At 42.3% G+C, this 14925-nt stretch overlaps 1 protein-coding gene and 1 long non-coding RNA gene across 4 annotated transcripts in view; one reads left to right on the plus strand and one right to left on the minus strand.

The window, feature by feature from the left end:
* The window catches only part of LOC137645907 (solute carrier family 15 member 2), a 33503-nt gene extending 31619 nt beyond the window's left edge, over positions 1–1884 (plus strand). For 2 of the 3 annotated variants that reach the window (XM_068378948.1, XM_068378950.1), the window contains one exon: positions 1624–1881. In XM_068378948.1, coding sequence (XP_068235049.1) covers positions 1624–1806 — 183 coding nt within the window. In that variant the 3' untranslated portion in view covers positions 1807–1881. Of the gene's footprint in view, positions 1–1623 lie in introns of all 3 variants that reach the window. The other variant, XM_068378949.1, reaches the window with a different exon arrangement.
* A 119-nt stretch (positions 1885–2003) lies between these two features.
* LOC137645908 (uncharacterized) lies at positions 2004–13279 on the minus strand. The gene is made up of 4 exons (XR_011045361.1): positions 12799–13279; positions 12395–12552; positions 8294–8396; positions 2004–2168 (listed from the first exon to the last, which is right to left on the minus strand). It is a non-coding gene; the product is annotated as an uncharacterized lncRNA (long non-coding RNA).
* Between the last annotated feature and the right edge of the window lie 1646 nt (positions 13280–14925).

Genomic DNA, 14925 nt, shown 5'->3' on the forward strand with positions numbered 1-14925 from the left:
GCTGTTATCCTTATGACCTTATAATATTATAAAAAAGAATTCCTCTCTATTTCCTCCCAAATCCTTTTTGACATAAGACACTCATTTTGGGTCCTATGTCAATAGTGTTGTGTAGCATAAGAAAGACCAATGAGAAAGACCACACAGAGCAGGCTAACCAAACTCTCTCTCTGATTCAGTAATTTTTTATTCTTATTTGACCCATCCATATTTCTAGCCAGGAGAGTAAGGTATGTCTAAAACACGTTATGAATCCAGGTATTGTTCGGAGGTTCAAAGTGGTATTGCCAAGAACTCAACTATTACCGTTTAAATTTTCTCAGCTGGACTTCGGCTGGACTTAGTAATTGGGTTACTATAACTTATGTGCATGACTTTACATTTCCCAACTTGATAAGATCCTCTCTTAAGGCTTCTAAGTTCGCAGCATTTACGCCCAATTTAATATCGTTGGCAAATTTGGCTATTCTACCAAGTTGATCCTTAATCTGTCATTTATGTAAATCAGGAATAGTTACGGGTTAAGAACTGATCCTTGAGGTACTCCGTTTGTAACAGCTGCCCACTCTGAGGCTTCTCCATTGATTACAACTATTTTCTGTTTGTCGGCCAATCTTGAATCCATTTAGCGGGCTTATCAATGATGGCTTAGTGTTCAATTTTAACCATTAATTTTGTATGAGAGGTTTTGTCAAAAGCCTTTTGACAGGTATATGATACCTATTGACTTCCTTTTGTCACATGCTAAACGTGTAAAAAAAATTCTAACCGATATATCACACACGATCTCAGTTTGTCTAAATCCATGTTGGGTATCTATTAGATTGTTTTTCTCTTTGTTTTTACTAACGAATCTACTGCAATCAATTCAAAAACTTTTGCAAGGCATTGAAGTTAGACACACTGCTCTGTTTAACTAGTTGCCAGGTTCTTCCTTTGGCCCCTTCTTGTAAGTTGGAGGAACGTTGCCTAGTTTCCATCCTTGTGGTGCCTTTCGTTGGCAATTTCTTTGAATATTTTGTGTTGGAATATCACCTCCTCTAGTTCTATAATCTCTCTTGGATGAATATTATCTTAAGACTTACCAAGACATATTATTTAAGTAAATATGGCCTGCACATTTTCTTAGTGCTGTAATAGTTTTTATTAGAAGACATCCTGTATGGTATGCTCTATGGAATTTAGACATACATCCAAGCAAGGTGAGAAAATGAAAGTTTTCTTTTCTTTGCCGAGGTATTTCAAGGAATCAATTAAAGAAAAACAGTGTTGATCATCCGTGTTCATCTTCCTCAGTTTGTATTGTTGTTATTTTTATGCATCATGTTTGTTCAACATCCAAATTATATTTAACTTAACTCGGTTTGTAATTAAGTGTCTAACATAGTGATGAAAAATGGGTTTGGAATAATAAATATTAGTTTAAAGCTGTTAAATTCATGGTGGAAACGTCCTGGAAGCTGTATTCAAATTTCATGTGTTTATGGAAATCTCTTTGACGCATTATAAAGCATCTCTAAATGAAAAGTTTTTTTGCTTACGCCAAATTATTTTTTATATTTCTTCTTTAGTATCAAATATCATTTAATGCAATGTTTAAAAATTAACTTCCTTCCATTTCAGTCTATGGAATTTTTCCTCTTTGCTGGGCTGATGTTTGTCGACATGGTCATCTTTGCGGCTTTGGCCTTCAATTACAAGTATGTGGACGAAGTAAAGGAAGAGGAAGAGAATGTCAAAGAAGAAAAACCTGCCATTGCTGGCAAAGAAAATGAAGCATACTGTGATGATGAAACAAAGTTGTAAAAGCCTAGTTATACTGTTTTTGTTTAATATATTATAGTTATATATAAAAAGTATATATAAATATAACCAGCTTTTAACTATCATGTGCTGTTATGTTTCTTTACATTATATTACTTTAATATTTACAAGACAAGTACATTTCTCTAAGGTTAAAACATTTTGCTATTTAAAAATAGGGTCAATAGAAATGCTATATATAGATTTAAAGATTTTTATTTTTGTAAAAAAAAATTTCTCCTGTTTCTTGTCGTTTTGTTTAAAGCCTGAGAATAAACAAAATTATTCTTAGCTGGTGTATTCTTTCCCTAGGAATAATGTAATGTACAGCACCAGTTTTCCACAGCATCATTCTCTGTGTGCATCTGAAAAAGAAATTTACAGGACTAGTTATATAATCATAAGTATATATCTTCCCTAAAATTTTGATTACTTTATCAATTCCAGACTTTTCACAATAATAACTTGGACAGTTAATTTTTTTATTTTAGAATGATGATAATTTTTTCATACAATTCAAGAGTTCCCATCTATGTTTTACCTTGACATTTTCCTGAATTATTTCTGTTCTATTACAGCATTGCATTAGTGTTCACTCCAATAGCTCAAGTTAAATGGACAACCTTATTATACAAACTAACTTGCTTTCCCCTTGACATTCATCAGATGTAGACTCAAGCTGCATTTCGTCCGAGAGCTCAAAAAATTAGTGTCCAACCTATGCCCAATCCTACAAATCTGGAGCCTATGTGCGGAAACACATCAAGAGTGCGGCAGAACATCCACGTCCAAAAGAGTGAGTCATGGTGCGGCAAAACATCCGCGTCCAAAAGAGTGAGCCATGGTGCGGCAGAACGTCCACATCCACAAGAGCAGGCAATGGCGCAGCAAAACGTCCATAATAGCTGGCGTGTTGCAGCAACGTACATATCAGCAGGCCAGACCAGGCTGGTTCTACTAGACAAAATGTGCACGAAAAAGGTCATGATGTGGCTGCACTGACTGCGTTGCCAAGGGCGGGCATAATGCGGCGGTAGCATCCACAAGTGTGGACATGATGCGGCCATCCACAAGAGCTGGCATGATGTGGCTGCGTTCAGGAAGGTGGGGATGCTGTGGTTGCTTTCACGAGAGCGGGCACGTTGTTGCTGCATCCATAAGAGCGGCCATGATCCGGCTGCGTTCACGACGTTGCTGCTGCATCTACGAGCGGGTATGTTGCTGCTGCGTCCACGAGAGCGGGCATGCTGCGGCTGTGTCCAGGAATGCAAGGATAATACGGCTGCGTTCACGAGAGCAGGCTCCATGTGGCTGTACCCACAAGCGAGGGCATGATGCAGCTGCGTCCACAAGTGGGCATGATGCAGCTGCGTACAGTTGTGTGGGCATGCTGCGGCTGTGTCCAGGAAGGCAAGGATGATGTGGCTGTATTCAAGAGAGCCATGCATGATGCTGCCTGGTCCCCAAGCACAGGCATGTTGTGGCTGTGTCCAGGAAGGTGGGGATGATGCTGCTACGTTCACAAGAGTGGACATAGTGCATCTGTGTCTGCAAGCAGGCATGTTGCTACTGCGTCCACGAGCGGGTATGATGCTCCTGCGTCTATGAGAGTGGGCATGCTGCAACTTTGTCCAGGAAGGCAAGGATGATGCAGTTGCATCCACGAGAACAGGTTTCATGCTGCTGCATTCACAAGCGAAGTTCAGAAGAGTGGGCATGATGCAGCTGCGTCCACGTGAGCAGGTATACTGTGGCTGGGCCCAGGAAGGCAAGGATGATGTTGCTACGTCCAGGAAGGCGGGGATGATGCAGCTACATTCAAGAGAGCGGGCGTGTTGCTGCTGCTTTCAAGAGAGCGGGTGTGTTGCTGCTGCTTTCACAAGCGGGCACCATGCAGCTGCGTCCACGAGAGCGGGCATGCTGCGGCAGAGCCCAGGAAGGCAAAAATGATGCAGCTGCGTTCATAAGAGTAAGCATAATGCAGCTGCGTCCACAAGAACAAACATAATGCAACTGCGTCCAAGAGTGAGCATGTTGCGGCTGGGCCCAGGAATGTAAGGAAGATACAGCTACATCCAGGAAGGTGGGCAGATATGGCTGCGTCCCCGAGGGTGGGCATGCTACAGCTATGTCCAGAAAGGTGGGGATGATGTGGCCGTGTCGAGGAAGGTGGGGATGGTGCCGCTGTATCCACGAGAGCGGGCATGATGTGGCTGCGTCCACTAAAGTATAATACGGCTACATCCACAAGCGGGCATGTTACTGCTTCATTCACGAGCGGGGATTATGCGGTTGTGTCTATGAGAGCGGGCATGCTGCGGCAGGGCCCAGGAAGGGAAGGATGATGCGGCTGTGTTCAAGAGTGGGTATGATGTAGCCTGGTCCACAAGCGCAGGCACGATGTGGCTGCGTCCACAAGCGGCATGTTGCTGCTACGTCCACGAGCTAGCATGATGCGGCTGGGCCCAGGAAGGTAAGGAAGATGCGGCTACATCCAGGAAGGTGGGCATGATACGGCTGCGTCCACGAGGGTGGGCATGCTGCGGCTATGTCCAGTTAGGTGGGGATGATGTGGCCATGTCGAGAGCGGCACAATGCTGCTGCGTCGACAAGAGTGGGCACAATACTGCTGTGTCTACGAGAGCGGGCACAATACTGCTGTGTCCATGAGAGCAGGCACAATACTGCTGTGTCCATGAGAGCAGGCACAATGCTGCTGCGTCGACAAGAGCGGGCACAATACTGCTGCGTCAACGAGAGCGGGCACAATACTGCTGTGTCCATGAGAGCAGGCACAATGCTGCTGCGTCCACAAGAGCGGGCATGTTGCTGCTACGTCCACATGCGAGGGCACAATGCTGCTGCGTCGACAAGAGTGGGCACAATACTGCTGTGTTGCTGTGTCTACGAGAGCGGGCACAATACTGCTGTGTCCATGAGAGCAGGCACAATGCTGCTGTGTCCATGAGAGCAGGCACAATGCTGCTGCGTCCACAAGAGCGGGCATGTTGCTGCTACGTCCACATGCGAGGGCACAATGCTGCTGCGTCGACAAGAGTGGGCACAATACTGCTGTGTCTACGAGAGCGGGCACAATACTGCTGTGTCCATGAGAGCAGGCACAAAGCTGCTGCGTCCACAAGAGCGGGCATGTTGCTGCTACGTCCACATGCGAGGGCACAATGCTGCTGCGTCGACAAGAGTGGGCACAATACTGCTGTGTCTACGAGAGCGGGCACAATACTGCTGTGTCTACGAGAGCGGGCACAATACTGCTGTGTCCATGAGAGCAGGCACAATGCTGCTGCGTCCACAAGAGCGGGCATGTTGCTGCTACGTCCACATGCGAGGGCACAATGCTGCTGCGTCGACAAGAGTGGGCACAATACTGCTGTGTCTACGAGAGCGGGCACAATACTGCTGTGTCTACGAGAGTGGGCACAATACTGCTGTGTCCATGAGAGCAGGAACAATGCTGCTGCGTCCACAAGAGCGGGCACAACGCAGTTGCATCCACAAGGGCGGGCACGCTGTGATTACATCCACAAGAGCGGGCATGTTGCTGCTACGTCCACATGCGAGGGCACAATGCTGCTGCATCGACAAGAGTGGGCACAATACTGCTGTGTCTACGTGAGCGGGCACAATACTGCTGTGTCTACGAGAGCGGGCACAATACTGCTGTGTCTATGAGAGCAGGCACAATGCTGCTGTGTCCATGAGAGCAGGCACAATGCTGCTGTGTCCATGAGAGCAGGCACAATGCGGTTGCGTCCTCAAGAGCGGGTACGCTGCTGCTGCGTCCACGAGAGCAGGCATGTTGCTGATACGTCCACGAGAACGGGCACGATGCTGCCGCGTCCACAAGCGAGGACACTTTGCAGTTGCTTCCACAAGAGCGGGCATGATATGGCTGCGTCCACAAGAGCAGGCATGATATGGCTGCGTCCACAAGAGCAGGCATGATACAGCTACATCCACAAGAGCAGGCATGATACAGCTACATCCACAAGATCAGGCATGATGCTGCTTCGTCCACGAGAGTGGGTATGCTGCGGCTATGTCCAAGAAGGTAAGGAGGATGCGGCTGCGTCCAGTAAGGTGGTGATGCAGCTACAACCACAAGAGCGGGAATAATGCGGCGGCATCCACAAAAGTGGGCCAGATGCTCTAACGTCAACTACAGCAGTCATGATGTGGCTGCGACAACAATAGCGGGCCAGATGCAGCTCCGTGCAACTCCGACCACAAGAGCAGGCATAATGTAGCTACGACTACAAGAGCGGGTATGACTCAGCTTCATCTACAATTGTGGGATTACTACAGCGTCCTGCAGAGCAGAGGTTATAACTTGGTCTCAAAGCTGTTGACACATTTAGTAGACCTCATGAAGGTACACTCCTCCACATTTATCGTACTTAAAATCATTTGTAATTTCACTTGCACTTCAAGGTTGGAGATTACACAGTTTCTATTACACAGTTTCTATGAGCTAAAGGGTATTTGCAAAGGCTTTGAGTATAATCACATTTTCTGCTGTTGATTAAGTTAAATAGGCAAATGGTCAGTGTCAAAGTCACTGGAAACTTCTCCAGTGCAGACTTTGCACTTGGGAAAGACTACCATTTAGCCTTAAGCACAATCTTTTCTGACTGCGGAACAGACTTCTAAGTTGACACAAAACATACAAGCAATCTCTCCCCACCCGAGGCCTTAATGCCTTAAAATGGGATATGATCCACATCCTCAAGGGTCTTTAAGAAAATTATCAAGCAAAGATTTGATCAGATTGTCTTTCAGTTAGCTTTGGCGATGTGAGTGGGCTGGCTATTGTCATCTCTGTCACTAATTCAATGAATGAAAAGTCCCCTATACTGAAGATTCTTCGCAAAATTGTGGCCAAAACCTAGAATCCAACTGTCCACAAAACAAAGTTCAAGTCCTTCTCCATGTCAAGGGATGATCAGAATGTCTGCAAGCAGCGTTCCACTATAGTATCTTAGGTAGATAATTAGAAACAGTTTCTTTCTAGCTTTACAAAACCTTTAAGACCTCAACCAACGAACATGCTGGAGGTTCAACTCAGGAAAGGAGCACAAACTTTGGAATTCATTCTCTTTAGCACTCATTAAAATACTCTGCAAAAATATTTAATATCAGTATCTTAAATAGACCTGTTTGCATCGAAGAAAACTGATGCATTCCTTATACGGTCTCTTTCCTACCGTTTCTCTCACCAGATAGGCGCTAGACAAGATTATGAAGGACCGAGAATATGTAGATGCCTTTTTGATTACTTTTCTTTGGCTGCACAAGTAGTTACTTACCACAAAGTCCTCCATGATATATCGAAGTTGCAATTATGCAGACTACCAGAAACAAAGTGTTACCATTTTACACAGACTGCTATTAGTTTCAGCAGTAAGGGATTGTCAGCCAAAAAAAAAGCTAAAGCTATTACTAGCAAGACCTTCCATGGCAATGATTATCAATTGCAAGGCCAAGTGAAGACAATTCTATAATTGGAGCAGTGGGAAGGTTACTTCTAATCAGAACACTCTAATTGCAACTAAAGTTGATAAGGACTGTCACTTACAGCCAGTGAAGCTCCTTTCGAATCTTAAAAATTTGAGAACACGATGCAGGTTCTGCAAGAAAACTATAAATTCTGATGAGAGATCCTTGAAGCCTTGTCTTCCTCTCAATTTGAAAGGTGACTAAGGCAAACTTATAAAGGCCAGAGTTCTAAAGTTGTATTGATTGCAGGCACACTTTTATAGGCTGCTCATGAATAGCAGGGGCAAGGGACAGCAACATTGCCTTAGCAGGCCGGACATTGCCCGAGAGACTGACCATGTATACATATGATCAGCGCCCAAGCCCTCCTCTCCACGCAAGCTGGTACCAAGGAGACCCAGGCAATGGCTGCTGATGGCTCAGCAGATAGACCTATAGGTTCCCCCAAACCCCATATCCTTAGCACACAAGGATGGCGAGGTTGTAGCGACCAGAGAAACTAACGAGTTTGAGCGGGACTCGAACCCAAGTCTGGCGTTCACCAGTCAGGGACGTTACCACATCGCCCACCACCACCCCTTAAAGGTTCTAACATGCGGGACTTTTCCACAAAATCCTTTACCACCAATAATGAATAGGAAGTTTTTCTATTCAGTAAAACAGTCTTCCATTACTTCCAAAAACGGAGCAACACCTCGGGACTAAATCTTTCCATCTACCCGTTTGTTCAGATAACAAGATCACAGTAACTCATATCCAATCTAGAGGGAATGTAGATTGTGATTGATATGTACCTAAAATATAGGTAGCATATATATTGAGCTACCACTTCTTTTGCAATGGATTAAATACCTGTGTGTTGTGCACAAGTTGTCTGAACACCTTGGGTATGGAATATATGATTAATAGGTGTGAAAATAGTATTGCAAAATTAACTATTATAAGCATTTCTCACAACAATTCAAGTACATACCATTAATCAGCAGGAAGCCATTTTTATAACCAGCGATCTACTCGTTGATAAAGGCAGCTATGTAGAGAACGTCGATCTTTTATCAATATGCATTTTTCTATTCCTGAAATATATAATTAACATGAGATCTCTCTGTTGACAGACAAACTTATATATGATTGATTAAACATGAATCAAAGGTCGAATGACAGGCTAAAAATGCAAACTTGTAGCCATTTATTAAGGATATATTATGGGTTTTTAGGCTGAGGAACGAATTAAATCAATTACCACGTATTCTTATGGGAATATTTGCTCCAACATACAAAGCAGTTTCTGAAACGAATTAAGATCGTATGTTGAGGTATCACTGAAGTTGAAAGTTAGGTAGAATTGATGTACAGTATATTGCTGAACATTGGTGAATAAAACAATTTCAAATGGCATCAAATATGAAACATGGTTTTCTTGTACATTCTAAGTTTTCATTTTACATAAAAAAAATACTACCTACTTATTACTTAACCCTTTTACCCCCAAAAGGACGTACTGGTACGTTTCACAAAAGCCATCCCTTTAACCCATGGACGTACCGGTACGTCCTCGCAAAAAAAAATGCGTCATATTTTTGATTTTTGAGAAAATTCAGGCATTTTCCAAGAGAATGAGACCAACCTGACCTCTCTATGACAAAAATTAAGGCTGTTAGAGCAATTTAAAAAAAATATACTGCAAAATGTGCTGGGAAAAAAAATAACCCCCTGGGGGTTAAGGGTTGGAAATTTCCAAATAGCCTGGGGGTAAAAGGGTTAATTCAACAATTGCCATTGAACACACCCGTAAACAATCGGCATCATTATTAGAGTATTAGCTCGGGTACAACCTTAGTAGGAAAAGAAGGATGTTATAAAATCCAAGGGCTCCAACAGGTAAAATAGCCCAGCGAGTTAAGGAAACAATAATGCGACTGAGTGTACCCTCAAGCAAGAAAACTCTACCCCTAGACAATGACAGACCATAATAGAGCCCTGTGAGTTAAGGAAATAAGGAAACGGATAGAATAGTGTGCCAGAGTGTACCCTCAAGCAAGAGAACTCTACCCCTAAACAATGGCAGACCATGGTCAACTTTGACAATGGCACTACCCAAGACTAGAGACCAATGGTTTGATTTTAGAGTGTCTTCTTAAAGAACTGCTTACCATAGCTCGAGTGCGCTTCTACCTTTACCAAGAGTTAAGTAGCAAATGAACAATCACAATGCAGTAGTTAACCACTTTTAATGTAAACGGGGCATTAACAATTGCTATAACATCTCACGACTCAACTAGATAACTATCCATTGAGACGGTACCAACATAATATTAAGGCCAATATTACACATTAAAATGAAAAGCAGACTAAAGCACTTATTCCTTGTGCTAGTCAATTGCAAAGGTAGTTCATACAGCTATGTTCAATAGGTTCGGTTCTGCTTTAAACTTTTTAATAAAAATATTCATGTATCTAATAATATGGGTTGTCCTTATTGATAAAATTTCCACAAAACCCCATATGATGGTAGAATAAAACCAAATTGGTCTATTCAAATCACATTGAACTTAGCCAGGAAATACATTCGTAAAGCAATTTTAATTATACGTATTATGGCCGAATGTAAGGCCAAACATATGACCACAAGCTTAAAATTTCTCATAGCTGCTCAAGCAATATTATTCCAATATTGAATTACTGTATTATACCCCAAAAAAATTTAATTTAAATACAAATAGGACTTTAGGTTAAGGTATCCCTCGATAACTTTTCAAGCTCTTGCAATAAGATCTCTAATATATTTTTCACAAGTTGGCTAAATTTTAAATTGGGCGATTTGATATATGTGATTAGGGTCTTGTGTCTGGGTAATTTGACCAAGGGAGGATATTCAACAGTGCTAAATCAAAGAAGGGATCTCTAAGTCCCCGAAGGGAGCTAAAATCAAAATGACCATAAACAAAACCAGAGAGAAATATATACTCAACTTTTGCAAAAAGAGGAAGCCAATTCACAAATCTAATCGTCAAAGTTTGCGAAATAAGCGCCCCCAAAAATCAACCGAACTGTAGCCATCAGCTGCGTTCGAAGGCATGAGAAGCAGGAACGTATAGGGGCGCTCGAAGGTGATAGGTGGTGTAGCGGCTTCCTACTTATCCTTCCCCTTAGTGGATTAGACTGGGTAAGGTCTATTTGGGGTGCAGATACCTATGGTTATGTTAGGATACGTCCCTGATTATACGCGATATCTTCGGATAGTCGTTTCCGGGGTTGGAGCCCGGTGATACCCGACGTTAATTCTCTCGTAATATCAATCGCAGAAATATTATACTGTAGAAAGTTGCCAGAAAGAACTTCCATCAGGACGACATGGCTCGAGCCCAAATATAAAAGTTAGATAGAAAGGGAAGAGATGAAGAGGACAAGGGGGCCCAAAAGATGAGACTAAAAAAGAGTACACCTTGGGATTTATAAATTTGAGCTACATTGTTTAGAGCTGGAGTCATTGACTATTCATCAATGAGATCACCTTGGTACCGACAAGTACATTTGATAAGCCTTTTATTACTGCCTAAAAGGAAACTTCCCTTCTCAAAAGTTATTTTACAATTCTATAGATTTTCCTCTAAACTAATTGAAATTTTAATCTGACATCACGACGCGACCAGAGAACTTACTGAGGGTCGAGTCCCAAGCTAGCATGTGGCCTGACTCTGGGTTAGCCTCAGGGAACGTATCCTTCCGCCCGAGGTGATCCTCACAGAAAACGGAAGTAGGGTAAACTACACAAAACTCTGGTCGGTTGAGAGGAGATTCCAGGTACCTCCTAAGAAAGTAGTTCTCGGTATGTATGTTAGGAAAAATACAAATTACTTAGAATTTGTGATTTTTTCCCCTAATTGGAACAAAGACTCACGTCGCAATAGTGGCCGGAAATAAAAAAAATTCCCTGAACAGCCTACTCGGTAATTATTAAATCCAGTAGACATCCATTGTAAATACTAATAACCCAAGTAACACCGAGCAGTGAACCTTACACAGTCGCGCTCAACGAAGAGACAAAAGCAGGTACAGCGTTAAGTCATAATTATGGCCATTCAACACTGTATTAGCCTAATTGTGTCAAAGGAAATTTTTGATTTTTGGAGGGATTAAACAAATATATATCAAGGTTTAACCCTTTTACCCCCAGGCTATTTGGAAATTTCCAACCCTTAACCCCTAAGGGTTATTTTTTGCAGTATATTTTTTTCAAAATTGCTCTAACAGCCTTAATTTTTCTCATAGAGAGGTCAGGTTGGTCTCATTCTCTTGGAAAATGCCTGAATTTTCTAAAAAAAAATTGACAAAAAAAAAACATTTTAAATAGCATTTTTTTGCAAGGACATACCGGTACGTCCATGGGGGTAAAGGGACGAGTTTTGTGAAACGTACCAGTACGTCCTTTGGAGGTAAAAGGGTTAATTGTGCCAAAGGAAATTTTTGATTTTAGAAGGGATTAAACAAATATATATCAAGGTTTAAGCAGCAACGTGAACATCTGCCTCTGGTTGTGATTTATCACGCCCCAGTATATTATACCGACACCTTATTAGGTGAGCGAGCTGGGTTCAACCTGGCATTCCTATACAATTTTTTCTGGTAAATTCATAGCAGTTTTTACCTTAGAAATGATGTAAAAGGAGCATTTCACTGGGCGGCACAAGTCGGAGCCCAGAAAAATATATATCAAGGTTTAAGAAGTAATGTGAACATGTGTGGAGGTTCTTATGAATAAAAAATAGGTACAAACTCCCACATAAAGCACACTTTCTTACCAATAGTGCTAACCAACCGAGCCATACCTTAATTGCCATGGTGCTCTTTCAGAACATTGAACTACAAGACAGGGAAATGTCCCTTCCATAACACAGGAGTTTTAACAGTTTTGCTATAAAGCTCTGCTTCTATTTACCCGATACCTCAAATGACTCTTCCACAGCATTAGCCCAAGTCTATTAGAACACCCTCCTCCTTGCATATAAGCATACACAACATTAAAGACATGAGATGCCTCTCTTAAATGGCATGCCAATTTCGCAAAACTTACCCATCCATGTAACAATCGGAGACTTCTCTAGATTAAGTCCTTTTTGAAATGAGAAAACTATCACCAATGCTTTGGGAACTCGACCCGGATTAACGCTGACCAGTCTAATTTCTCTCGCGTGCCATTTGCAGACACTACTATCGATGTTGAATTCTCGCCTGTAGAAAAAATTTATTATATTTCGTTTTCATCAATATCAATTTCGTATTCATTTAATAAAGCTTAAATATTCTTTTTATTCATAACCAATATATTTTCTAAAACTGCTCACCTGTAAAAAAATTTACTACTGTACTACATTTCGTTTTCATCAATATCAATTTCGTATTCATTTAATAATAAAGCTTAAATATTCTTTTTATTCATAGATATATTTTCTAAAACTAAGTAAATAGAACTAATACCTGCCGAAAGTTTCATGAATAATCCGGTGGTCGTCCATGGAAGAATAACTGGTGTTAGGTCTTTGATGTTAAAAGTTGCGAGATGAAGTTACGACCAAACTACAGATGCTAAAACAGTAGAAATGCCATTTATATTAGAATTCTTGTGTTCTGCATCCTCACAGCCTCCTAGCATAACCTAAAAGATGTTTAAAATCATCAAGTTTTATTTTCATACATCATACAATTAAATCTTTGAGTTTTACTAAGTAAGAAAAATGAATAGCACATAGTGATGTCAAATTATCAAGACTGATCTTTGTTGGATACCAATGGTAAATAAACATTGAAAAATCTTAATATTCAATAGAACATAATTAACAAATTGTTAAAGTTCGTTAAAACTGATCAAATGTCAATTTTCATGCTTAAAACCAGCAGGAAAATATTTCTAACAAAACTGAACAGTAATTAATCCTTTTACCCCCAAAAGGACGTACTGGTACGTTTCACAAAACTCGCCCTTTACCCCCATGGACGTACCGGTACGTCCTTGCAAAAAAATAAAAAATTTTAAGTAATTTTTATTTTTCCTAACACTTACCACGACCTACTTTCTTAGGAGTTACCTGTAATCTCCTCTCTACCGACCAGAGTTTTGTGTAGGATACCCTAAAACCCGTTTTCTATGGAGGGCTATCTCGGGCGTAAGAGAACGTGCCCCGAGGGTAGCTTTTGCGCTAGGTCGAGGTCCACCTGGGTCGTGAGCGTCAGTAAGATCTTCAGATGTTGCACAATACTCGCAAGGGCAGAGAGGCACTCGGGGAAGGAAGGGAGGGCCATTACCCGGAAGTAGTTCTCTGTAAGTATGTTAAGAAAAATAAAAATTACTTAAAATTTTTTATTTGTTCCAACACGAATACTTACCTCAAACTACTTTCTTAGGAGACTTACACTTTAGGAGGCGGGAGTGCCTTTCTGACCTTCAGACCCAGTAAGCGGAAGCCAAGAGGCCTAGGTAACAACGAAACATACTAGGAAAACGGACGGTAGGGTAACTACACAAAGAGCTCACGTTAGTGTCTAAGTACTCACCCTTTGAAAAACTTCTTCTGATGTTGAATCCAGTAACGTAGTTGCGGAGAACGTGTTATCCAATGGTCACAAGAGGGTTATCTCCGATAAGAATAGGGAAAAACGGGGAATAGGGTGAAAGGGAACGAACCTGTGTCTCCCGGTTTGCTATCCACGATTGAGCCTGGGGCTTTTACCGTTAAACCACTTGGAGAGCGGAGATGACTGTTCCAATGGAGAACCCGTCTAAGGAATTCCTCGAGTAGTCCTTGAGGTAATGAGCAGTAAAGGTTGACTGGTTAGACCAGGTACCTGCCCGAAGGATCTGACCTACTGCCATGTTTTTCTCAAAGGCTAAGGACGTACTCAGACCCCTGATGTCATGGGGTTTGTGGACGCCTGGCAAGGCCAGAGCTTCTTCCCTGTAGGCCCTGGCAATGACTTGTCTCAACCAGAAGGAAATGGTGTTCTTGGATACCCGTTTCTTAGTAACACCCGTGGAGACGAAAAGGCTCTTGATGCCTGGCCGGAGATGAGCCGTCCTTTCAAGGTATTTTCTAATGGCACGGACCGGGCATAATTTCAAATCCTCAGCATTTCCTGTCCTAGGGATGGCTGGCAGAGAGAAACCTTCGAATTTAGGATCCCAGACAGCTGGATTCTGGGTCTTCGCCACAAAAGAAGGAACGAACTTGAAAGATATTTCTTTCCACCCCCTCGAATGAGAGACGTCATAAGACAGCCCATGGATCTCCCCTACTCTTTTAGCGGAAGCCAAGGCTAGCAAAAAGACTGTCTTGAGAGTGAGATCCCTGTCTACGATATCTTTCATTGGTTCGAAGGGGGGGCCACTTAACATCTTCAGGACCCTAGCTAAGTCCCACTGAGGTACCCTAACTGCTTGTGGGGGCAGGACTGCTCGAAGCTCCCGACAAGCATCGAGATGTGCCTAGAGGAACCCAGGTCGATGCCCTTCAAGAGGAAGACTTGACCCAAGGCGGCCCGTACTCCTTTTATGGCTAGGATTGACATTCCTATTTTGTCCCTGAGATATAGCAGAAAATCCGCTATGTC

This window comes from Palaemon carinicauda, chromosome 8 (genome assembly GCF_036898095.1).
Source record: "Palaemon carinicauda isolate YSFRI2023 chromosome 8, ASM3689809v2, whole genome shotgun sequence".
Taxonomy (NCBI): Eukaryota; Metazoa; Arthropoda; class Malacostraca; order Decapoda; family Palaemonidae; genus Palaemon; species Palaemon carinicauda.